This window comes from Bubalus kerabau, chromosome 12, assembly GCF_029407905.1.
Source record: "Bubalus kerabau isolate K-KA32 ecotype Philippines breed swamp buffalo chromosome 12, PCC_UOA_SB_1v2, whole genome shotgun sequence".
NCBI classification, from domain to species: Eukaryota; Metazoa; Chordata; class Mammalia; order Artiodactyla; family Bovidae; genus Bubalus; species Bubalus kerabau.
The window spans coordinates 80,336,018-80,361,886 of record NC_073635.1 but is presented as its reverse complement, the minus strand read 5'-3'; the positions used below and the strand labels follow the sequence as shown (position 1 = coordinate 80,361,886).

Here is a 25,869-nt window from a genome sequence, read left to right as displayed (position 1 = left end):
TAGCCTTTCTGGCCAAAAGCATCAATTCTTCAATGGCACTCTTCATCTCTTTTTTAAGTTTTATAACTGATAGTTTAGAGCTCATCACCTCAAAGATATACTTTTTAACTCTTTTCCTTCAAATATACTTTCTTAACTTACCTATGACCAAATTTACTACTCTTTGTTTCATATCACTTTAAGAGAGCTTCTGGAAGTATATTCCCAGTGGCTTTTTATTACTACAAGAGCTTAATATTACTAGTAAATTAAAACATTTCACATCTTTCTTTTTGCAAATTTAAGATCCAAATTAGCCTAAGATACTTCTGGAAGTCTGTCTCCCCTTTTACCATTCCCCATGGTTTATTCTCCAAGTCAGGCTTCAACAATACGTGAACCGTGAACTTCCAGATGTTCAAGCTGGATTTAGAAAAGGAACCAGAGATCAAATTGCCAACACCTGTTGGATCATCGAAAAAGCAAGAGTTCCAGAAAAACATCTATTTCTGCTTTACTTACTATGCCAAAGCCTTTGACTGTGTGGATCACATCAAACTGTAGAAAATTCTTAAAGAGATGGGAATACCAGACCACCTGACCTGCCTCTTGAGAAATCTGTATGTAGGTCAGGAAGCAACAGTTAGAACTAGACATGGAACAACAGACTGCTTTCCAAATAGGAAAAGGTATATGTCAAGGCTGTATGTTGTCATCCTGCTTATTTAACTTATATGCAGAGTACATAAAGAGAAACGCTGAGCTGGATGAAGCACAAGCTGGAATCAAGACTGCTGGGAGAAATATCAATAACCTCAGATATGCAGATGACACCACCCTTATGGCAGAAAGTGAAGAACTAGAGTCTCTTGATGAAAGTGAAAGAGGAGAGTGAAAAAGTTGGCTTAAAGCTCAACATTCAGAAAACGAAGATCATGGTATCTGGTCTCATCACTTCATGGCAGACAGACGGGTAAACAGTGGAAACAGTGACAGGCTTTCTTTTCTTAGGCTCCAAAATCACTGCAGATGGTGATTGCAGCCATCAAATTAAAAGATGTTTATTCCCTGAAAGGAAAGTTATGACCAACCTAGACAGCATATTAAAAAGCAGAGACATTACTTTGCCAACAAAGGTCCGTCTAGTCAAGGCTATGGTTTTTCCAGTAGTCATGTACGGATGTGAGAGTTGGACTATAAAGAAAGCTGAGCGCCAAAGAATTGATGCTTTTGAACTGTGCTGCTGAAGAAGACTCTTGAGTCCCTTGGACTGCAAGGAGATCCAACCAGTCTATCCTAAAGGAAATCAGTCCTGAATTTTCATTGGAAGGACTGATGCTGAGGCTGAAACTCCAATACTTTGGCCACCTGATTCGAAGAACTGACTCATTTGATAAGACTGATACTGGGAAAGATCGAAGGTGGGAGGAGAAGGGGACGACAGAGGATGAGATGGTTGGATGGTATCACAGACTCAATGGACATGAGTTTGAGTAAGCTCCGGGAGTTGGTGATGGACAGAGAGGCCTGGCGTGCTGCAGTCCATGGGGTTGCAAAGAATCGGACACAACTGAGTGAATGAACTGAACTGAACTGTTTACTCCCTACTTCACTCCCCTTTAGGAAACCCACAACACTTTAAATTCCAGTTTAACCTTTTAAAAAAACTATCTTGTCACAACTTTAGAAATCAAATTCACTGGCTTCCTCTAAGTCTACTTTAAGTCTCTGAATCAAGCTCTAGAAGCCAGGAAAATTTCTCTTCTAGACATCCTGCCAGTCTTCTGTTTATAAAATTTAGCATCATTTAAACTGATTATTACCACACTTACTCCATCTCAGGCTAGAGCCCAAAGACTCACACACTCTCCCTCGCTATTTTCTTAGTTGTACATTACTAGTTTTTATCCATCTCACACTCAGCATTTTGTCTAGTATCAACATCCCATTAAATTTACCTATCAACTTTTCCTGATCTGGTAAAGTAGCTTCGAATTCTACTCCTAATAACAAAAATGTTAACATCACCTAAGAAACATATTTCATTCTTGGTTTATGATTTATAAGGATGTCTACAATTTGTGGAGGGCTGTCCACAAAATTTTCCAAAACAGCAAAAAAAAAAAAAAAAAATCCTTCCCACACATCTTTCATCTAAAAACAAAAACTAACACACAACATACAAATAGAGAACAAAACTTCAGTATGGAGGGAGAATAGAGTTAGACTTCTGGATTCATTTCAAATCCTAGGTCTGTTGTTAATAAACATGTGCTTACAGGCAAGTAATTTTGAATGTGAAGAATGAATGATGTAATAATAAAAAAGAAAACAATACAGGTTCATAGTTGTCACACAATAACTAATAAATTAAATGTCTAACTGGGAGCCCTGGTGGCTCAGGAGCAAAGAACTTGCCTGCCAATTCAGGAGATAGGGGTTCAATCCCTGGGTGAGGAAGATCCCCTGGAGAATGGAATGGCAACCCATTCCAGTATTCTTGCCTGGGAAATCCCATGGACAGTAGGCTAGAGTCCGTGGGGTCACAAAAGAGTTGGACATGACTTAGTGACTAAACTATAACAATAAATGCTTAACTGTAAGCTAAAGATCGCTATTACTGTCTATTATTTAAGAGGAACTGGACCTTCTTCAATCTGAATACCTATCAGTGTAAGGATAACCTTGAGGGTTTCTGCGAGGGGCTGTCCCATCTCCCTCTCATTAAAGATACTAAGGACAGTGGCTTCTCATTTACTGTTTATGCCTATTCATTACTCCCTTCTTGGCTATTAGTCTAGGGAAGGGGAAGGTAATAATTATCAAGCACAAGTCTCATAATAACCTTATGACCTAGGGATTACTTGCTCTACTTTAAGACAAAGAAAAAAGTTCAAAAACTGGACTGCTGGCTCAGAAAAGCAAGTAAAGAACTGCTGCTACCACTTTTAATTTCTGCTGCTCTCAGTCCTCCATTTTTCTCCTTCTGACACTTTTCCAATTACTTTTATAGGAAAGTTGGTCCATCATTGATATTACCACTAAATTATGGACCTTTCCCTGTCATTTGGTGAACTAATCAAACACATCTTGGATATTCAGTTCATCTTGGCTATTTTTGTAGCACTTTCATTCATTCTACCTTTTTTACATTGTGAGATTTTGAAAATTTAAGACATCTCATTTAAAACATTCTAAGGGAACTTCCCTTATAGTCCAGTGGTTAAGACCATGGCAGGGGGTGAGAGTTCGATGCCTGGTGGAGGAATTAAGATCCCACATGCTCTGGGCATGACAAAAGAATGTTTTTAATTTAAAAAATTAAAAAATAAAGCACGATAAGAATTGTAAATTAAAATTAATGATACCTTTTCACACAATATAGCAACTTACAATATATTTGTAAATATGCTACATTTATAACACTCTATTTTAAACATTGACTGTTACAATCAAACAATGAATCTCAAAAGTATTATAAGTATCATAAAAATAGTATTACTAGATCTTCATAATACGACAGTAGGATAAATGTTAAAAATCGCAAGAAAGGAGAAAGGAATTAAGATTGCCAGTGAGTGTATGTGGTTTCATGAAGGGCAAAAGTACGCTACAAACATGACATTTGTCTCTAAAAAATGTTAAGTGCACACACAGATAAAACAAATAGAAGAAAATTTAAACAAATGTTGGTTCTAGAGGGCTAAGCGGTGGATATACTGATCATTATTCTTTCAACTCTTCTGAATTTTGAAAATTGCTGCAGTTAAAAGTTGGAAAAAGAAAAGGCTTTAAAGATAAGAGTGGACTTGTCATATTATGAAGTGACAGAAGCCAAATGAAAGCAATAAGAAATAAAGATGAAAGAGTAAAATTTAGTGCGGAAACATGTCAGAAGCAGGAAGGATGACTTCAAAAGAAGTAATAAATTGGTGGAAATACTAAAATTTGCAATGTATGTGAAAACCAAAGAACATTTATAACAACAAATCCTGAAAAGCCATGAGAAATTCATTCAATCAACACATTTATTCAAAGCCCATAATGTCCTGTATTAGACACTGTGAATGCTGTAATAAAATAAAACGCATGAATGCTTTGTCTTTTAAAGAATTTATAATCCAGGTGGGGGAGAGAGGGCATTCACTGAAGGAAGTAAAAGAAAAAAGTGACAAAGCTATTTATGTGTTCTGGGGGTAGCTACTGGGAGTTAGTTTTCTAAATCTATGGGATTTAGTTTGCTTTTTTATTAAAATGGCAATCGCTATAAGAGAGCAGTATTTGATTAACGTTAGGGTCATTTTTCATTCTAAACATCTTTATTTCGCATCCCTACATTAATTAAATGCATTTCCATCTGGAAATCTGCCTTAGAGATTGCCAACTCCAAAATCTGACATGACTCTGAAGAGTCTTAAGGTTACTTTCAACATCCCCACTTTCAGACTGTCCCAAGATGAGTTATTACAAGCATATGAAAAGTTGTGACAACATAAGAAAGGTACAGAGTAATCCTAAGCAAGACTGTAAATCCTAAAGCAAGACACAGACAAAACAAGACTGATTACAACATCACCCTAAGAAATCTTTTATGAAAATATTTTTATAGAGAGTTCTATCATCTCCCTTCTAAATCCTTCTCCTCCCAAACGTACAATTTTATCTCTAGTCCCCATCTGCCCATTCCACTTCTGACCCCAACTTTGGTCACAACTGCTGTTGCTAAGTTGGTTCAGTCGTGTCTGACTCTATGCGACCCTATGGACGGCAGCCCACCTAGAGAATCCCATGGCTCCTCTGTCCACGGGATTCTCTAGGCAAGACTACTGGAGTGGGCTGCTATTTCCTTCTCCTTGGTCACAACTACACCCTACTTTATGGCTTCAAGGTACATCTTGCTACAGGACCGCATTTCCCATTTCCTTGTTCCTTTGTTTTGATTCTGCTTTTACAATTGCCATCACGTGTGTCCCATCTTACACCTACTATTGTTTTTCAAGGTAGAGGGAAATCTCAGGGAAGAAATTTGACTTTGGGGACTTCCCTGGTGGTCCAGTGGTTAAGAATCTGCCTGCCAACGCAGGGGATGTAGGTTCAATCCCTGGTCCGGGAAGATTCCACATGCCATGGAGCAACGAAGCCTGTGTGCTACAACTACTGAGCCCGCTTTGCCCTAGAGCCTGTGCTCTGCAAGAGAAGCCATGGCAATGAGAAGCCCATGCACCGCAATTTATACAGAGTAGGTCCTGCTCCCCACACTAGAGAAAGCCTGAACACAGCAATGAAGGCTCAGCATGGCCAAAAAAAGAAAAAAAAGGCACTTCGTACAATGATCAATGCAAGTGACTAGTCACAAAAAGATTTGAGATACCAAGGTATGTGTGCACGCCCACTAAGTCGTGTCTGACTGTTGTGACCCCATGGACTATAGCCTGCCAGGCTCCTCTGTCCATGGGATTTCCCAGGCAAGAATACTGGAGTGGGTTGCCATTTCCTTCGCCAGGGGATCTTCCTGACCTAGGGATCGAACTCCTGTCTCTTGCATCTCCTGCATCGGCAGGTGGGTTCTTTACCAGCTGAGCCAGTGGGGAAAGCCAAGGTATAGCCATAGGAAAGGAAAACTATGGAAGCTTCAACTACTTAAATATTGGAGAAGTCCATAGTAGGAAAATGTCTAAAGAAGGAAAACCTTAACTCTGATGTAATTTAAAAATCCCAACAGACGTGCTGGAATTCATAAATTCTGAGTTACCTCACCAACAGGGCCCAGAAGCTGCTCTCCTAGATCCTAAGGTTCTTCCTCCACTCCCCCATCAAAAAATAAAATTTCAACTTTAGACTGTATCAACGGAAGGAGCAGACATATAAAATGTGACTGGTTAAAAACTGATTACGTAGATAAAGAGCTTTTTGTTGTAAGTGCAGCAACCGTGCAAGTCCAGGATTACAAGCTGGGCATCTGCAGGTGGGGCAGCAGAAGAGGTACCTGCTCGGCCCGCAGACCCAGCAGGATTCCAACGTGAACAGCCCAGGCTGTGGACTCACACACTCCTGGAGCTGCAGCTTCAATTCGTCCTGACTAGAGGGCACTGCATCCTACCCAGGCTTCAGGGTCCCCATCTAAAAACCACAGGACTGTTCTGAGGATCAACTAAGGTTAATACATACCTGGCACACACAAAGTATACAAACTGCAGTCTCTATCACTGTTATTAATAAAGGGTACTAAATAGGAATCAAAGGTCAGAGTAAGAAAAACTCTCTTAGAGAAAAATACATTCACCAATTTCTCACAAAGCTTTTCATAGATACTTAGTTAATTTTCATGGCAACAAAGAATGGCCTCACAGAGCGCAGACAGGCAGGAGCTACAATTAACTACAGTACAACACTGACTAAGAAGGCGTGGTGATAGTACACTGCAAGTCAGAGTCAAAGCAGGGGTTTCCGGAACTGGGCTCTGAGGCCGAAAGAGCACAGACCAGTTTCTAGAACTTATGTGTGTCTGCATGTGCAGCACATGGCTGCGGTCTTGTTCAAAAACACATCTCTTGCAGGGCTTCCTTCTATGGAGAGCCAGAGACAGTAGGACCGTATTTTATCTATATCAATCATGCCTGCTTTCCTAATTCTAGCTTTCACATCCACTATAATAAATAACCACAGCTTTAAAAAAATTTCATGCAAAAAAAAAAAAAAAAAAGGAGTTTCCTTAATGGCTTAGACAGTAAAAAATCTGCCTGCAATGGAGATGCGTGTTTGATCCCTGGGTTGGAAAGATCCCCTGGAGAAGAGAATGGCTACCCACTCCAGTATTCTTGCCTGGAGGATTCCATGGACAAAATAGCCTGGCGGGCTACAGTCCACAGGGTCGAAAAGAGTTGGACTCGACTGAAATGACCGAACATGCACACACACGTGTAAATAATATTTTTTCTTTAAATATTTCAAAAATTCCAAACTGTCTCTATGGTCAAGTTAAAACACGTAAATGAATGTTCATTCTTGTATCTGTTCAGAACGTTTAGAACTGTTTTCTTAAATTTGACTAATTCCACAATAAAATGCAACTGCTCCCAAAATAACAGACACAGAATTTATTAAAAGCTTCTAAAAATAACTACCAAGAAAGGAAATTTAAAAGTGAGATTCTGATTTTTTAATTAAAAAAGTTGTTAAACTAATTCAAACTTTTTTTCTTAACCACTAGGGGGTACATTTGGTCATTTCCCCTTACTAGACAGGAAAGAAAATCTTAAATCTTTCATCTAAGACAGGAAAGAAAATGTTAATCTTTCATCTAAGAACATCACAAGCCATTAAATAATTGCTTGAAAGTTAAAAGCAGCAAGGGTGAACTGCTCACTAATCTTCAGCTATTAGTCATTAGAATGCCACTCAGTACACTTAAGTGAAGTCGCTCAGTCGTGTCCGACTCTTTGCGACCCCATGGACTGTAGCCTACCAGGCTCCTCTGTCCATGGGATTTTCCAGGCAATAGTACTGGAGTGGATTGCCATTTCCTTCTCCAGGGGATCTTCCCAAGCCAGGGATTGAACCCGGGTCTCCCGCATTGTAGACAAACGCTTTACCATCTGAGCCACCAGGGAAGTCTTAAGACTCAGTCTAAAGCTAACTGCACATTTTACCCTGTGAAGATCTATTCACTCTTGACCAGGGATTATTCTACTTATTGTAGTCAACACATTATCCCCTGAGTTTAAGAAAGTAAAATGCTAGAGGAAAGGAATCAGATCAGATCAGATCAGTCGCTCAGTCGCGTCCGACTCTTTTCGACCCCATGAATCGCAGCACGCCAGGCCTCCCTGTGCATCACCAACTCCCAGAGTTCACTCAGACTCACATCCATTGAATTAGTGATGCCATCCAGCCATTTCATCCTCTGTCATCCCCTTCTCCTCCTGCCCCCAATCCCTCCCAGTATTAGAGTCTTTTCCAATGAGTCAACTCTTCGTATGAGGTGGCCCAAGTACTGGAGTTTCAGCTTCAGCATCATTCCTTCCAAAGAAATCCCAGGGCTGATCTCCTTCAGAATGGACTGGTTGGATCTCCTTGCAGTCTAAGGGACTCTCAAGAGTCTTCTCCAACACCACAGTTCAAAAGCATCAATTCTTCGTGGCTCAGCCTTCTTCACAGTCCAACTCTCACATCCATACATGACCACAGGAAAAACCATAGCCTTGACTAGACGAACCTTTATACCATGGTTTAATTCTTTAATACTGTGGCTTCAAAAACTAACAAAATAAGAGAAAAAAATTAAAAGAGAAACCTCAATAGCAGCAAAAGTAATGCAGCACTAAAAACCTGTTTTGGGTACTGTGACAAAGCTATTAAATTTATAAATAAAAATTATAAAATATTGAGGAGATGGAGGGAGTCATTTAGCTCTTGACAGTCTTCCCAGGTGGTGCTGGTGGTAAACTACCCACCTACCAATGCAGGAGACAGAGACGCAGGTCTGAATCCTGGGTCAGGAAGATCCCCTGGAGGAGGGCGTGGCAACTGCTGCAGTATGACTGCCTGTGAGAATCCCAAGGACAGAGCCCGTGGGGGGTCAGAGTAGGACACAGCTGAAGCAACTTAGCATACATACAGGCACTGTAAATCAAATCTTTCTTGGAAAAAGCCTGGTGATATTAAATAGGGCTATAAAATTGTTTCTTGCCTTTGAACAAGTAATTTGTGAATATGCAAGTAATTCCTGCTAAATACATCCTAGCAATGTTACTTGTAGGAGAGAAAAATCGGGACCAATCTAAATGCCCTGTAAGCAAGAAATAAACCATAGTATACTAACACAATGAAATACTATATATTCAATAAAAACCTCATGAAAACGTGCACTACGTTGATGCTCAAATGTATATGTAATGATACCAAGCTTAAAAAAAAATCATACACGCACACAAAAAGCCACAGAACACAGCCACACTATTTATAAAGGTAAATGAAGATCATAAATCAGAAGCTAGAAGAATATGAATAGGATTTGATGTTCACTGGATTCCTGATTCTATGATAGTAAATTGAACATAAAATAATTCTGAGAGGAGAAAATAACTGAATCCTCAGGGTTCTTTTGACTGTCTCTCAGTATACATAGTGAGCCAGATACAGGACATGAACTTCACAGGATATGTAAAGACTATAGTCCATAAATTACAGTTACCCTGAAGATAAACTTGATTCATCTCTATACCTATGAATATTGCATAATACTGCAACAATGATAAGTACTGTACTTTCTCTCTAGTGAAGGCAAAATATCCTTCAAGGGGAATATATAATAAGCAGTGTGTATTGGCTCAGCCAGTAAAGAATCTGTCTGCAACGCAGGAGACCCAGGTTCAATCCCTGGGTCAGTAAGATCCCCTGGAGAAGAAAATGACAATCAATTCCGGGATTCTTGCCTGGGAAATCCCATGGGCAGAGAGTTGGGACACAACTTAGGTGGGACTAAACCACCACCACCATATAACAAGCAAATATGATAATCTCTATTTTACAGATGGAAAAAAAAATTGATGGAAATGGTTATCAATGACCTGCCCAGTTCATCCAACTCCTGATTTCCTAACATAAAATCACTGCAGATGGTGATTGCAGCCATCAAATTAAAAGATGCTTACTCCTTGGAAGGAAAGTTATGACCAACCTAGATAGCATATTAAAAAGCAGAGACATTACTTTGTCAACAAAGGTCCATCTAGTCAAGGCTATGGTTTTTCCTGTGGTCGTGTATGGATGTGAGAGTTGGACTTAAAGAAAGCTGAGCACCAAAGAATTGATGCTTTTGAACTGTGGTGTTGGAGAAGACTCTTGAGAGTCCCTTGGACTGCAAGGAGATCCAACCAGTCCATCCTAAAGGAGATCAGTCGTGGGTGTTCATCGGTAGGATTGATTTTGAAGCTGAAACTCCAATACTTTGGCCACCTGATGCGAAGAGCTGACTCATTTGAAAAGACCCTGATGCTGGGAAAGATTGAGGGCAAGAGGAGAAGGGGACGACAGAGGATGAGATAGCTGGATGGCATCACCGACTCAATGGACACGGGTTTGGGTGAACTCCAGGAGTTGGTGACGGACAGAGAGGCCTGGCATGCTGCGGGTTGCAAAGAGTCAGACACGACTGCGCGACTGAACTGAAAAGCATCTTCTGGAAATAATCATTTATAATAATTATTATATTTATAACTTTAATATATTTCAATATATTTATAATTATAAATAATTATTTATAATTATTCCCACATCACAATTCCAGTTCCAATTTTAAAAATAAGTTTTTTCCATTTTTCTAACAGTGTACAGAAGACTGTCTTCCTTAACAAACATGGAATGATGAGAAAAAATTATTAATTCCCTGATTGATGTAATGAAAGTTTAGACTGTTTAGTTTTTCTCCTTTGAGAGGCAAAGAGAAGAAATGTTAAAGTATACTTTAAATTCCCTAAACCAATTAGTCAAATTCTAGGGGAAAAGTGCTAAAAGTACATCTTTGTACTGGTCTGAGATTTGCTACCACTGACCAAGATGTGAATGCAGCTGGCCACACAGAAGAAATCCAAATATCTCAGAAATCAAACATGATCTGTCTTGCCTGTTTTATTCCTACATCTGTGAGAATGAAAAGGCCAAAAGGACTCCCTGAAATTATTCAAGAGTTTACTATTTTAAAAGTTTTAAAAGTAGCTACCTAAAAGGACCTGTCGAGGAAACAAAATTACCTAACCATTACCTAACCGGAAGAACACCTGTAAATTTCACTCATACTCATGTTTGAAGTCCATCTCAAATATCACTTCCTCTCTGCAGCTTTCCCTGAAGACTCCAATCCACAGATGTTTCCTCATTTGTGTTTCAGAGCACTTTGGACATACATCTTTTATAACATCACATTCTGATAATCTGTCATAAGCTTATGACCTTTGAGTTTCCTAGGAGACAGGAATATTTTTGTCTCTATAGGCACTAGTTATACAATACACAATTGCTGTTAAGTTTAAAGACCAAACACTAAGTTTTAAAGGCTGGTTACTACACCATTTACTGGAAAAACCAGTGTGCTTGTGGGACTAGCTCTCTCTTCCATTTGGAAGCACTGTTTGTTTTTTTTTTCAGTCAGAACTCTGAGAGTGAAAGCGCCTTGCACTGCAAGGTACCAGAGTCACCGTACTGAAGCGCTGTTAACCTGCGTGGAATTTAAAGATCTTCAAATATTTTTAGGGATCCAATTTTTTAAACAGAAACTGTAAAATGCCATGAAAAATTTAACAGCTTTAGTGCCCTAAAACAAGCTCAAAATTCACAACTATAGTAAAGCTAGTAGTAATAAAATTAACACCAGCTTAAAAAATTCAAACTTAGTAAATAAACCTATTTATAGATTGTAAAAGTCTGCTGAACGACTATTTGAATTGTCAAAATTATTAATGGTTTCAAAGATTTTTCTCGCGCCCCAAAGGGTAAGTTTTAGCCATCTAAAATACTTGCGTAGGTATACTGTCCTGCCCTATGCCGAATAACCCCAAAGCAGGTTACTTATGTCTCTTTTACAAAGTAGCTAAACTGAAAGCCTTGGGTTTAAGGTCGTTAAGAGATCACAAAGTTTTCAAGGTCTGCCCTAGGAAGAAGAAAACGTCGCCTTCTCCTGTCGCCTGCTCAAGTGTTCAAAATCGTCTTAGAGAAACTGAACAGGGGGATCTTATATATATATTTTTGCATACTAAAAACTTTTTTTTTTTTACACACTTAAAAGGTTAAGACATGAACGGTCTCAGCCATCACAACAACTCTTTATTAAACGCAATTCACACGGTTCTGGGTGTAAAAACTCCACAAATAAGGAAGCGACTCCTAATCTTGAGGTTAAAAATACACCCCCCCACCCCCAAGTCCTAGAAAGCACAAGACCTCATAACCGACCAGGGTTCCAGAAAAGTAGAAAATTTAGGGAGCCAGGAGATCAAAGAGTTCCTGCAAGACCTGGCGGGGGCCCCTTCCTTGGCGCGAACACACCCTCTTTTCCGTGGAGCGCTCACCGACCCCGCACACAGCTCACTGTCCCCGGTTCACTCACTCACACACACATAGACACACACACAAACACACACACACACCTGCTCGCTCGACCTGGCCACGCCAGACCTGAGGCGCGCCGAGGCCCGCCGAGGCCCACCGAGTCCTCCACAACCTACCCCCTCCGCTCACCGAGGCCGTTCCGGAGCCGCCTCCGACCCACGGTCCCGCACTTCTGAGGGGCGACATCGACCGCAACCCCCGCCCCACGGCGGCTACGCCCCCTTCCCCTCGGACCCCGGCTCCCCCCAGGGCAGGGTGAGGGGGGTGTTGTCCGCCGGGCCGCACCCACCTTGCACTCGTCGGTCTTCTTCTCTTCCTCGCAGAAGTTGACGGGCGCCAGGCCGGGCAGGTAGAAAGCGGCGCCCCGACGCGGGCCCGGGGCCGCCCCCAGCAGGAGCAGCGACAGCAGCAACCACCACCGAGAGGGACACGGCGCCGGTAGCCTCGCGCTCATGACGGCTGTCTCGGGGAAAGGGCGGCCGAGCCGCGAGGGGGAAGAGAGAGAAGGAGGGACGGGGGCGAGGCTCGGAGACGACGAGCAGGCCGCCCGAGCTAAGGGAGGCCGGCCCCGCGACGGAGAGTTCCGGTGGCGCTAGGAGACGCCGCGGGTTCCGCAACAGAAACCGACCCGGACCTCTACGGCGCATGCGCGAGGCCGCCCGCACATGCTCCGTGCGAGCGGCCGCGAGCGCTCCGGGGAGTTTCCGGGAGGGAGCGGCGAGGAAATCCACTTTCCGTGTTTTCGGCGGGCCAGCTAGGGCTGTTGCTACGAGAGAGGTTCCAGCGCCCGCATTCCGATTCCAAATTCCGATCTGGAGCCCCCTTGGGGCGTCGGGGAGCGTGTCTCTCTTGCCCAGCGCCCCAGGCTTGCTGCCATGCCTCATTTTCCCAGTTTTCCTCGCCTCAGTGCCTTAGGCACACCAACCCCCATTACGGACTTGTAATATTACACAAAGTACTTGCTGATGAAGGATGAGTTGGCGGAGGGAAGAAGTTTGGGAGACGGTTAGGTGCAGGATCGGAGAAGGCAATGGCACCCCACTCCAGCACTCTTGCCTGGAAAATCCCATGGACGGAGGAGCCTGGTGGGCCGCAGTCCATGGGGTCGCTAAGAGTCGGACAAGACTCAGCGACTTCACTTTCACTTTTCACTTTAATGCATTGGAGAAGGAAATGGCAACCCACTCCAGTGTTCTTGCCTGGAGAATCCCAGGGACGGGGGAGCCTCGTGGGCTGCCGTCTATGGGGTCGCACAGAGTCGGACACGACTGAAGCGACTTAGCAGTAGCAGTAGGTACAGGATAAGGAAAAAAAGAGGGGAGAAACCAGCCCCCCATCTTCAAGTAGCTACTCAGAGGTGTTTGCAGGGTCGGGTTCCCAGCACTGGATGCAGTGGCTCCTTGCGTGGGACAGTTTGTTTTTTGCATCGTGTTTGCATAGACTAAATAAGACTCCCTTTAAGGGTGAGTGGAAATGAGGTGGGGAGGAAAATGGGACTAGACAAGTAGGGCAAGATAAGGTTGACATTTCTTTACGAAGGAAGACATGGGCATACTCTAGAGCCCAGTGAGAAATGTAGTTCATGCAAAATAGAAATCTGGTACGATCATACTTGAGCAAATTTCTGTCACTTTTCCTATTGAAGCGATGCGCTGCCTGTGCTAGTGTGTGCACGACGTACTTGTGTGTGTTTGTGTGGTACACTGTTCCAGGAGAAATTTGCTTTTGGTGACGAAGGAAAACACACAACATGGAAGTTTTAAGTTTTATTCAGGGAACTTACTGAGGAACATAGCATAGAAAACCCCCTCTCAGATATCTCTGAAGAACCGGTCTCAAGAGGTAAGGGAGGAGACAGGATGTATATGAGTTTTTTGGCTGGAACAAAATAGCTAGGCCAGTATCAAAAGGTTACTGCTAATCACAAAGAATAGACATCTCAAGTTAAAGATTTTAGTGCTTTTGTATGTATGAGCGGATGCAAGCATCTGAGTTCAGTGAAATTATTCCTTAGATGTGCATCTTAACTATCCAGAGCCAGGCTCCAAAGCACAGAATATTGATTTTTCTCCATCCTGAGTTCCCCTCAGGGTGCACTGTTGTTGGGTGACTGCGGTAGCAAATGGCTTGATCCTTGCAGAACTGGAAGTATGGGCCACAGTTTTTGTTCACAAAGTCCATTCCTCTGATGTTTAACTTTCAATCAAATCTGCAGAAGAAGCCATCTATTTAGACCACATAGCAAGGAATTATAACCCAGATGTACCCCCAGCTCAGAATTCAAGAATGGGCAAGTTTGCTAAGAGGGATAATTCAGAAAAGTGTGGAGCCCTGTGCAACCCTATCTAAATTCTTGTGAGTAGCTGCACGTTCCCCCCCGCCCTGGAAATTTTATAACATTTATTAAATTTTCAAAGCAATCTATGACCAAGCCAAAGGCTAAGAACTACTGATCTATATTCTGTGGGGATAACCAGAATAATGAAGAATTCTTGCTTGCAGAGATGCACACTAAGAACTGCAGCTTGGGGACACTACTATCCATTTACGTGCGCACCTTGAGCAAATTAATTTATCAAGTTCCAGGTAATAGGGAGAATTGGGAAGTAGAAAAGGTTGTCCATCTTCTTTAGATGGTTGAGAAAATTAAGGGAGGATGGGAGAGAGGGCGGGAATATACGTTAAGCGCAGGGCAGAGGAAAGAGAAAAGGGAGCCATTTTTATAACGAAAGCTGAGGTTCGGGGAGGAGGTGAGTAGGAGGCTGAGGGGCACTGAGCGGTGGGATCCTGTCTAGGTCGCTTCTCCCTGGAGCAAATCAGTTAACATATTTGTTGAACTTATTTGGGCTGGTGAAAACACTTCCATACTTAAAGTCATAGAGATTTCCAATATAATAAGAGGACGCAAATGTTCTCTACATGTAGAAAGGGGCAGAAAAATGAACATTTCTTGTCCACTATCTTCTGTTTATGCGGTGCCACTAAATACTTGATCTTCACTATCTCACTGGCCCTATCCCAACCTTTTCCTCCTGTTTTGCATATCACCTGCTTCTCAAGCCCCAAACCTATAAGATAACCTACATTTCTTCTTCCGTCACTCACCACATACATCCTTCAACAAGTTGTGTTCGCTGGGCTGCTGAAGTACACTAAATCCTTTCAATACTTTCCAAATCCACAGCTACACTCTAGTCCGAGCCAAAATCTGTTCTCTCGTACTAATACTTCCTGCAATAGCCTCTCAGCGTCCACTCTTGACAATAGCAACCTCATAAAATCTTTAAATCACTCAATTCCACTCTTCTGCTTAACCCTGACACTCCAAAACACTTATTGCTACCTGGCATTAACGTGGTTATTTGTGGACTGCCTCACCCCCGCCTCCACCCCTCACCCCCATTAGCTCTACACCCCGGAAGCCTACAGTAGCATCTAGAACATGAAGGAGCAGCTAGTAACGGGAGAACACTACTGGAATTGGTACTGGAATTGGTACTGGAATTGGCCAGACCACATCAATTCTAGATCTGAATTGACAGTCACAGACTTTCAACCACCTGATGCGATCAGCCAACTCATTGGAAAAGACCCTGCTGCTGGGAAAGATTGAAGGCAGGAGAAGGGGACGACAGAGGATGAGATGGTTGGATAGCATCACCGATTCAATGGACATGAGTTTGAGCAAGCTCGGGGAGATGGTGAAGGACAGGGAAAACTGGCGTGCTGCCGGCAATGGGATAGCAAAAAGTCGGACACGACTTGAGCGACTGAAAAACAACAGACTTTCAGCGCTGACAGAAACCTGACGTTTTCCACACGCGTTTATCCTCCTCCATTCACAGAGGAAAGAAAGGGGACGGGCTGACGGCTCGCCGTCAAATGGCTACTGGAGACCCAGTCCGCAGAAGTGTCTAAGGCGTGTCTTCTCGCTTCCCTACCCACATCACCACCTCTATCCGCCGAGCTCAGCATTAGCGAAAACCCGGAAAAGGGAAGCCTGTATCTATAACAATGGTCTCCGGGCTCCAGACGCAATCTGGCCCGCCCATTGCGCGGATTGCGCGTGCGCACGCCCAGCAGCCAGCCGCACCTCGCCAACTCCTACTCCGGCGACCTCGTTCCCGCTCCGCCTTCACAGTTCAGACACGTCACCCCGCGAGGCCTGGCCTGGTGGGCACGGCCGGAGCGTTGCTCAGCCGCGGGGCGGGGCTTAGCTAACTCCTCACTTCCGCATCCGGTCTGGGCGGGCTTCTCTCGTTTACCTAGCGCAGGTGCGCCTGCCAGGTGCCTTGGGACTGGAGTGGGGAAATCGCCCCGTTCGTCATCCAGGCCGCAAAGTGGAGTCCCTTCCTTGTAGGCGCTTGCTCTCTGGCCGCTGCCACGCAGAAGGGCTGAGTGGGGAATTCTTGATCAGAAATTCTTGATAAGAAATGAAGTTTTCCTTCCATCCTTCCCTGGACTGTGACCCTCCCCTTCCTCCCAAGACAACTAATATTTCTGATTCAGCTCTAACACTTAGGATTTTTCTCCTTTACTCTGCTACAGGTAGCTTTTGCCAACTCCGATGCAAGGCTGTTTGACAGCCTGGAGTTTGGTTCTTTCACTCTTTTTTTGCCAAAGTTATTTGGACAGTATGTTTTTCGGCAATTCCCAGGGCTTCTATGTCTACCCGCAAATGAAATACAGGATCTTAGTTAAATTTTAGTTTCAGATGAACCATGAGTAATTTTTAAGTCTGTGTACATCCCAAATATTTTATGGGACTTGTGTATGTTTTACCTGGCAGCCTTACTTACGTGTCACGTTGCAGGAGAGGCAGTTGTGCCCTGCTCGTTGTGTGCCTGTAGAAATTTTTCATAAGATAAAAATCACCTCATTGCCATTCCGTTTCTGATATAAAATTGTGATAGGGACAAAAAGTCACCCATTGTCCTCTTCCCTCCCAGTCTGAATACTGCAACTTGGAAATAAAATTGACTTGGAGGCTGTAAACACAACTCATGGTAGTTCAGAGCCAAGATATCTGAAGTTTTAAGATGAAAAGTGGTTCCCAGGACAACATAACTTGATCTGTAGGCTAAAAGTAGGCATTGTACCAGAAGAAGGATTATTTAGCCAGCAGAACCTGGAAGAATGAAAGCCACAGAGACAAACACTAAAGTATAAAGACTCCACATCTGAAGTGGTTGTATGTCTGTGATGTAAATGGAGGTATTCTAATCACATATAGCCAGTTTGACTTGCTCTGAATTTACGTCCCAACCAAATTTCTGCTTACAACGTAGCTTGTCGTGTAGTTTGCTTACAGAGAGAGAATGTTTGCTGCATTCAGGTAGCTGGTCTTCTCTGGAATTACTCTTGTTAACTTTACTGAGGCATAATTTTTTACATGCAATTCACTCACTTTAAGTATACAAATTAATGAGTTTTAGCAAATCTATTGGCCATCATCACCATAATATAGGTTTAGAACATCATCCCAAACAAGAAGACCTTTAACATTTAATCCCTCTTTCCACATACAGCTTCAGGGACCACTAATCTACTTTTAGTCTATAATTGTGCCTTTTCTGACTCCTCTGGGTTTTTTTTTAAATTATTAATTAATCATTTCATTTACCCATCAGTTTCAGTGTCTGTGGCTAATGTAATTTCACCCTAGAGATAAGTCTGTTTTTAGTGTCCCGACAAGTAAATAGTCTCAGGCTGTTGGATTATTCCACTTGGGGAATCCAGTGTCAATGCCCTCCAACCGAAGACCACCAGGAGGAACACACCAGGGCTTATGTCTGTCACTATTGAGTTTCAGTTCAGTTCAGTCGTTCAGTCGTGTCCGACTCTTTGCGACCCCATGAATCACAGCACGCCAGGTCTCCCTGTTCATCGCCAACTCCTGGAGTTCACCCAAACCCATGTCCATCGAGTTGGTGATGCCATCCAGCTATCTCATCCTCTGTCGTCCCCTTTTCCTCCTGCCCCCAATCCCTCTCAGCATTCGAGTCTTTTCCAATGAGTTACTGCTTGATAAAATGAAGGATATACAACATGGGGTTTCTCAGTAAGAGGGTGTTAGAAAGGGACTAATTTTAGGATTCGGGGCTTGTGCTGGGTGGTTTGGGAGTGTTTAAAGAAGTGGAGCTTTGCTCTGGATTGGAAGCTGCCAGGAAGCAGGAGAGATTCTTAAGACTGGTTATCTTAAGTCTTATCTAGAAGGAGGGCAGACTAGACTGAGGCTAAAGCTATATAGTTGGTAAAGAAAAAGCAAGCACTATTCTCAGCCTGAGCAGGGGGATGTCTGGTCCTTTTGTGGTTAATGTTCAGAGTTTTACTGTTGTTTAAACATAATTACAACATGCCCCTGTTTTGGCTTGATCATGGTCAGAGTGGCCTAGCTGAGGTCCATGTTCTCTGAAATCATTTATACTCAACAGAGCCTAGCTGTGATTACCAGCCCAAACTGTCAGGGGCTGTTTTTCACTTTTTCACCAAGATAATGCCATCTTGCCTGGATAAACTACTGCTCATTCACTCCTTTGTGTCACTAAATATATTTGCCTTTTTCCTGAAACTTCTGCAAAAAATATTGGGTCACTTGGGTATACTTCAACCCTCAAATTCAGATTGTGGTAATTTTTATGGATTTTTAAATAGTTTACCTTTGTCTTGTAAGTGAGGTAGTGAACAATGTTAGTATTCTATTTGTTTGCTTTATTTCATGACCCTATATCTTTTATTTATTTATTTGGTTTTGCCAAGTCTTAGTTGCAGCATGCGCGATCTTGTTCCCTAACCAGGGATTGAACCCAAGCCCCCTGCAGTGGGAGAGCAGAGCCTTAGCCACCAGACCACCAGGGAAGTCCCATCTGGACTTTTAAATGCAGTTTAGCAATATTTGCTGTGCATATAACCAACAGAATGTTCATATCCAGGATACAAGGACTTTTATTTATTTATTTTATTTTATTTTTAAACTTTACATAATTGTATTAGTTTTGCCAAATATCAAAATACAAGGACTTTTATTAACTGTTACAAAAGATAACTAAGTAGAAAAAGGGGCAAGAGATAGAACAGATACACCAGAAGAGTAGCCAGTGGTTAACAAAAATGAAAAGATGTGTAACTTCCTTCATCATGAGGAAATTGCATATTAAAACCTCAATGAGACACAGTTACATACACAGCAGAAGAGCTTAAATTTAAAAACTGACAATACCAAGTATTGACAGGGCCGCGGAACAACTGAGAGGCCCATCCATTGCCAGTGGCTATGTAAACTGGTGGAAAATAATTTTGCACACATATTTTTATAACCCAGAAATTTCACTCCTAGATCTAAATGCCTATTTACATTCACCAAAAGATATGTTCACCAAGATAGAATTCTACTGTCCAGCTACAGCAGAATGGAATAACACCTTGTAGTATATCGTTCTACTATACAGCAACGAAGACAAATCACTGTCAAAGACAACAATGTGTATTCATCCCACAAACATACTAACTGAAAGAAACACAATGAAAACACTTGTATGATTCCATTTATCTAAAGTTCAAAAACAGACAAAACTAATCTATGATGTTCGAAATCAGGGTAGTGAATACCTTTCAGATCAGATCAGATCAGATCAGTTGCTCAGTCATGTCCGACTCTTTGAGACCCCATGAATCACAGCACGCCAGGCCTCCCTGTCCATCACCAACTCCCGGAGTTCACTCAGACTCACATCGATCGAGTCAGTGATGCCATCCAGCCATTTCATCCTCTGTCGTCCCCTTCTCCTCCTGCCCCCAATCCCTCCCAGCATCAGAGTCTTTTCCAATGAGTCAACTCTTCGCATGAGGTGGCCAAAGTACTGGAGTTTCAGCTTTAGCATCAGTCCTTCCAAAGAAATCCCAGGGCTGATCTCCTTCAGAATGGACTGGTTGGATCTCCTTCCAGTCCAAGGGACTCTCAAGAGTCTTCTCCAACACCACAGTTCAAAAGCATCAACTTTCAGTGCTCAGCCTTCTTCACAGTCCAACTCTCACATCCATACATGACCACAGGAAAAACCATAGCCTTGACTAGACAGACCTTTGTTGGTAAAGTAATGTCTCTGCTTTTGAATATGCTATCTAGGTTGGTCATAACTTTCCTTCCAAGGAGTAAGCGTCTTTTAATTTCATGGCTGCAGTCACCATCTGCAGTGATTTTGGAGCCCAAAAATATAAAGTCTGACACTGTTTCCACTGTTTCCCCATCTATCTGCCATGAAGTGATGGGACTGGATGCCATGATCTTCGTTTTCTGAATGTTGAGCTTTAAGCCAACTTTTTCACTCTCCACTTTCACGTTCATCAAGAGGCTTTTTAGTTCCTCTTCACTTTCTGCCATAAGGGTGGTGTCATCCGCATATCTGAGGTTATTGATATTTCTCCCGGAAATCTTGATTCCAGCTTGTGTTTCTTCCAGCCCAGCGTTTCTCATGATGTGCTCTGCATAGAAGTTAAATAAACAGGGTGACAATATACAGCCTTGACGTACTCCTTTTCCTATTTGGAACCAGTCTGTTGTTCCATGTCCAGTTCTAACTGTTGCTTCCTGACCTGCATACAAATTTCTCACGAGGCAGATCAGGTGGTGTGGTATTCCCATCTCTTTCAGAATTTTCCACAGTTTATTGTGATCCACACAGTCAAAGGCTTTGGCATAGTCAATAAAGCAGAAATAGATGTTTTTCTGGAACTCTCTGACTTTTTCCATGATCCAGAGGATGTTGGCAATTTGATCTCTGGTTCCTCTGCCTTTTCTAAAACCAGCTTAAACATCAGGAAGTTCACGGTTCACATAGTGCTGAAGCCTGGCTTGGAGAATTTTGAGCATTACTTTACTAGCGTGTGAGATGAGTGCAATTGTGCGGTAGTTTGATTCTTTAGCATTGCCTTTCTTTGGGATTGGAATGAAAACTGACCTTTTCCAGTCCTGTGGCCACTGCTGAGTTTTCCAAATTTGCTGGCATATTGAGTGCAGCACTTTCACAGCATCATCTTTCAGGATTTGAAATAGCTCAACTGGAATTCCATCACCTCCACTAGCTTTGTTGTAGTGATGCTTTCTAAGGCCCACTTGACTTTACATTCCAGAATGTCTGGCTCTAGGTCAGTGATCACACCATCGTGATTATCTTGGTCGTGAAGATCTTTTTTGTACAGTTCTTCTGTGTATTCTTGCCATCTCTTCTTAATATCTTCTGCTTCTGTTAGGTCCATACGATTTCTGTCCTTTATCGAGCCCATCTTTGCATGAAATGTTCCTTTTGTATCTCTGATTTTCTTGAAGAGATCCCTAGTCTTTCCCATTCTGTTGTTTTCCTCTATTTCTTTGCATTGATCGCTGAGGAAGGCTTTCTTATCTCTTCTTGCTATTCTTTGGAACTCTGCATTCAGATGTTTATATCTTTCCTTTTCTCCTCTGCTTTTCACTTCTCTTCTTTTCACAGCTATTTGTAAGGCCTCCCAAGACAGCCATTTTGCTTTTTTGCATTTCTTTTCCATGGGGATGGTCTTGATCCCTGTCTCCTGTACAATGTCACGAACCTCATTCCATAGCTCATCAGGCACTCTATCTATCAGATCTAGGCCCTTAAATCTATTTCTCACTTCCACTGTATAATCATAAGGGATTTGATTTAGGTCATACCTGAATGGTCTAGTGGTTTTCCCTACTTTCTTCAATTTAAGTCTGAATTTGGCAATAAGGAGTTCATGGTCTGAGCCACAGTCAGCTCCTGGTCTTGTTTTTGCTGACTGTATAGAGCTTCTCCATCTTTGGCTGCAAAGAATACAATCAATCTGATTTCGGTGTTGACCATCTGGTGATGTCCATGTATAGAGTCTTCTCTTGTGTTGTTGGAAGAGGGTGTTTGCTATGACCAGTGCGTTCTCTTGGCGAAATTCTATTAGCCTTTGCCCTGCTTCATTCCATATTCCAAGGCCAAATTTGCCTGTTACTCCAGGTGTTTCTTGACTTCCTACTTTTGCATTCCAGTCCCCTATAATGAGAAGGACATCTTTTTTGGGTGTTAGTTCTAAAAGGTCTTGTAGGTCTTCATAAAACCGTTCAACTTCAGCTTCTTCAGCATTACTGGTTAGGGCATAGACTTGGATTACTGTGATACTGAATGGTTTGCCTTGGAAACGAGCAGAGATCATTCTGTCGTTTTTGAGATTGCATCCAAGTACTGCATTTCGGACTCTTTTGTTGACCATGATGGCTACTCCATTTCTTCTGAGGGATTCCTGCCCGCAGTAGTAGATATAATGGTCATCTGAGTTAAAATCACCCATTCCAGTCCATTTCAGTTCACTGATTGCTAGAATGTCAACATTCACTCTTGCCATCTCTTGTTTGACCACTTCCAATTTGCCTTGATTCATGGACCTGACACTCCAGGTTCCTATGCAATATTGCTCTTTACAGCATCGGACCTTGCTTCTATCACCAGTCACATCCACAGCTGGGTATTCTTTTTGCTTTGGCTCCATCCCTTCATTCTTTCTGGAGTTATTTCTCCACTGATCTCCAGTAGCATATTGGGCACCTACTGACCTGGGGAGTTTCTCTTTAAGTATCCTATCATTTTGCCTTTTCATACTGTTCATGGGGTTCTCAAGGCAAGAATACTGAAGTGGTTTGCCATTCCCTTCTCCAGTGGACCACATTCTGTCAGATCTCTCCACCATCACCCGCCCATCTTGGGTTGCCCCACGGGCATGGCTTAGTTTCATTGACATGGCTTAGTTTCATTGAGTTAGACAAGGCTGTGGTCCTAGGAAGAAACACAAGCTGGAATCAAGATTGCCGGGAGAAATATCAATAACGTCAGATATGCAGATGACACCACCCTTATGGCAGAAAGTGAAGACGAACTCAAAAGCCTCTTGATGAACGTGAAAGTGGAGAGTGAAAAAGTTGGCTTAAAGCTCAACATTCAGAAAACGAAGATCATGGCATCTGGTCCCACCACTTCATGGCAGATAAATGGGGAAACAGTGGAAACAGTGTCAGACTTTATTTTTGGGGGCTCCAAAATCACTGCAGATGGTAACTGCAGCCATGAAATTAAAAGACGCTTACTCCTTGAAAGGACAGTTATGACCAACCTAGATAGCATATTCAAAAGCAGAGACATTACTTTGCTAACAAAGGTCTGTCTAGTCAAGCTACGGTTTTTCCTGTGGTCATGTTGGATGTGAGAGTTGGACTGTAAAGAAGGCTGAGGGCCGAAGAATTGATGCTTTTGAACTGTGGTGTTGGAGAAGACTCTTGAGAGTCCCTTGGACTGGAAGGAGATCCAACCAGTCCATTCTGAAGGAGGTCAGTCCTGGGATTTCTTTGGAGGGAATGATGCTGAAGCTGAAACTCCAATACTTTGGCCACCTCATGCAAAGAGTTGACTCATTGGAAAAGACTCTGATGCTGGCTGGGATTGGGGGCCAGAGGAGAAGGGGACGACAGAGGATGAGATGGCTGGATGGCATCACTGACTTGATGGACATGAGTCTGACTGAACTCTGGGAGTTGGTGATGGACAGGGAGGCCTGGCGTGCTGCAATTCATGGTGTCGCAAGAGTCGGACACTACTGAGCAACTGATCTGATGTGATCTGATCTGTGGTCCTAGTGTGATTAGATTGACTAGTTTTCTGTGACTATGGTTTCAGTGTGTCTGCCCTCTGATGCCCTCTTGCAACACCTACCGTCTTACTTGGATTTCTCTTACCTTGGGCATGGGGTATCTCTTCACGGCTGCTCCAGCAAAGCGCAGCCATTGCTCCTCACTTTGGACGAGGGCTATCTCCTCACCGCCGCCCTTCTTGACCTTCAACGTAGGATAGCTCCTCTAAGCCCTCCTGCGCCTGCGCAGCCACAGCTCCTTGGACGTGGGGTTGGTCCTCCCGGCCACCGCCCCTGGCCTCCAGCGTGGGGTTGCTCCTCCCAGCAGCGCCCCTGGCCTCGGGCTTAGGGGCGTGGGGTATCTCCTCCCGGCCGCGGCCCCTGACCTCGGACGCGGGGTAGCTCCTCTCGGCCGCGCTTAGCGCGCCAGTCGTACCTTTAGGGAGCTATAAAAAGGTAGTGATTGGGACTTCCCTGGTGGTCCAGTGGTTAAGACTTGGCACGGCTTCCACTGCAGGGGATGAAGGTTCAATCCCTGGTGGGGGAGCTAAGATCCAGCATGCAGGGCAAGTGGTGGGGCTGCTGCAGTGCTGGTAACATTCTATAGCTTAATCCGGGTGTTGGCTACCTGGGTGCAGTCATTTTGTAATAGTTCATCAAGCTGTAACCTTATGATCTGTGCACTTTCCTATATGTACGTATGTTATACAGTACTTGTATTCTTGTGACTAATGTCGCTGCTGTGAAAATTACTGTGAAAAGTTGGTAATCATTGAAGTTGGGTGTCAGACACAGGAGATACCCGAGGGTACCTTTTATGCATACCTTTTTTTTTTAATCTGGGATTTTAAATATCCATGAGAGAGAAACATGGATAAGTCACAGTCGTGGGGGCAGGGTGGCTCGTGTTCTTGAGTTGCCCTTTAAAGGTTCCCAAGGGCTACGGGGGCTTCAGAAAGGTTTTGAGGTCCGTCCTCCTGTCTTGAGGCTGACCTGCCCAAAACAGCCCAGACAGGGCATGTGACCCTTTCTGATGCTGGACAGCTTGCTAAGGGGAAATGCTTTCATGGATCTAATTTAAATTTCTTCTGTTGCAGGTCAAACGTTTACTCTGCTTGATTTTGTTCTTGGTGGCATTAAATATTCACTGAGCACCTACTGTGTGCCCGGGGTACGCAGTAAGAGGAGACATGCCCTGGTTCTCTGAACGCTTGCAGGCTCACAGTCTGTATTGGCCAGAAGCTCATGAAAACAAGTCCAGACGCTGGGACTCAAATGCAACATGGGGACCCGTGGGGGGTGGAGTTGTCAGGGGTTTGTCAAGGAGATGGGACTGTGAGAGGCAGAGAGAGTCTAGATCAGTGCAGAAGAATGAGGAGGGCATTCTTGGGAGGGGAGTAATGTAAAAACATGAGGTCCATTGAGGAACACACTGAGGAAGAGTCTGCACAAATCAGATGCCTGAGGCTTGTGACATCATGTCACAAGGTACCCTCGGGTATCTTTTATGCATTTTCCATAATAAAGTTATTGGGTTGGCCAAAAAGTTTGTTTGGGTTTTTCTGTAAGATATTACAGAAAATATATATGTATACAAATGTTTGTGTATATGTGTGTACCTACATATTTATGTATCTGTATATATGTATGTATATTTATTTGTAAGTATTTGAGTCACTCCTTGATTGCCAATCTCTTCAAAAGTGAACAAGATTTTCCAGAAACCACAGCAATATGAAAAGAGCCAGTAATTCTTTTATACCATATTGGATTTAGAAGTTTGGCATTAAAGAAGGTCAGCATATCTAGACAGTATTAACCAGTGAAAGTAATACATCTAATATGTGAAACAATGTGAGTGAACATTTTTATACATGTACTAATGCAATCATTTTGAATGTATATTATATTTATATTATAGATATACATGTATTGAAGAGAGAAGAAGAGAGTATGACAGTGTCATTCACTACAGGTCAGATTCTGTGAAAATGAACTTTGGCATGGATTACAAATTTTTATTTGATTGAAATGTTTTAAATATGCTAGAAATAAATGAGATTGGAATGTCATTCATGAATTATGTTTGCTGATATGAACATCATTCTTTCTGTTCATTTTGCT

The 25,869-nt window shown here is 42.9% G+C and overlaps 1 protein-coding gene and 1 long non-coding RNA gene across 2 annotated transcripts in view; both read right to left on the bottom strand.

Annotated features, from left to right (window-relative positions):
* The window catches only part of TM9SF2 (transmembrane 9 superfamily member 2), a 53,492-nt gene extending 40,811 nt beyond the window's left edge, over positions 1 to 12,681 (bottom strand). The window contains exon 1 of the mRNA XM_055542937.1: positions 12,374 to 12,681. Within this exon, the coding sequence (XP_055398912.1) occupies positions 12,374 to 12,538 (165 nt within the window). The 5' untranslated portion in view covers positions 12,539 to 12,681. The remainder of the gene's footprint in view (positions 1 to 12,373) is intronic.
* Positions 12,682 to 13,701: 1,020 nt separating this feature from the next.
* LOC129624712 (uncharacterized) lies at positions 13,702 to 23,918 on the bottom strand. Its single transcript, XR_008701111.1, has 4 exons — positions 23,852 to 23,918; positions 16,884 to 16,928; positions 16,178 to 16,478; positions 13,702 to 14,293 (listed from the first exon to the last, which is right to left on the bottom strand). It is a non-coding gene; the product is annotated as an uncharacterized LOC129624712 (long non-coding RNA).
* Positions 23,919 to 25,869: the final 1,951 nt, after the last annotated feature.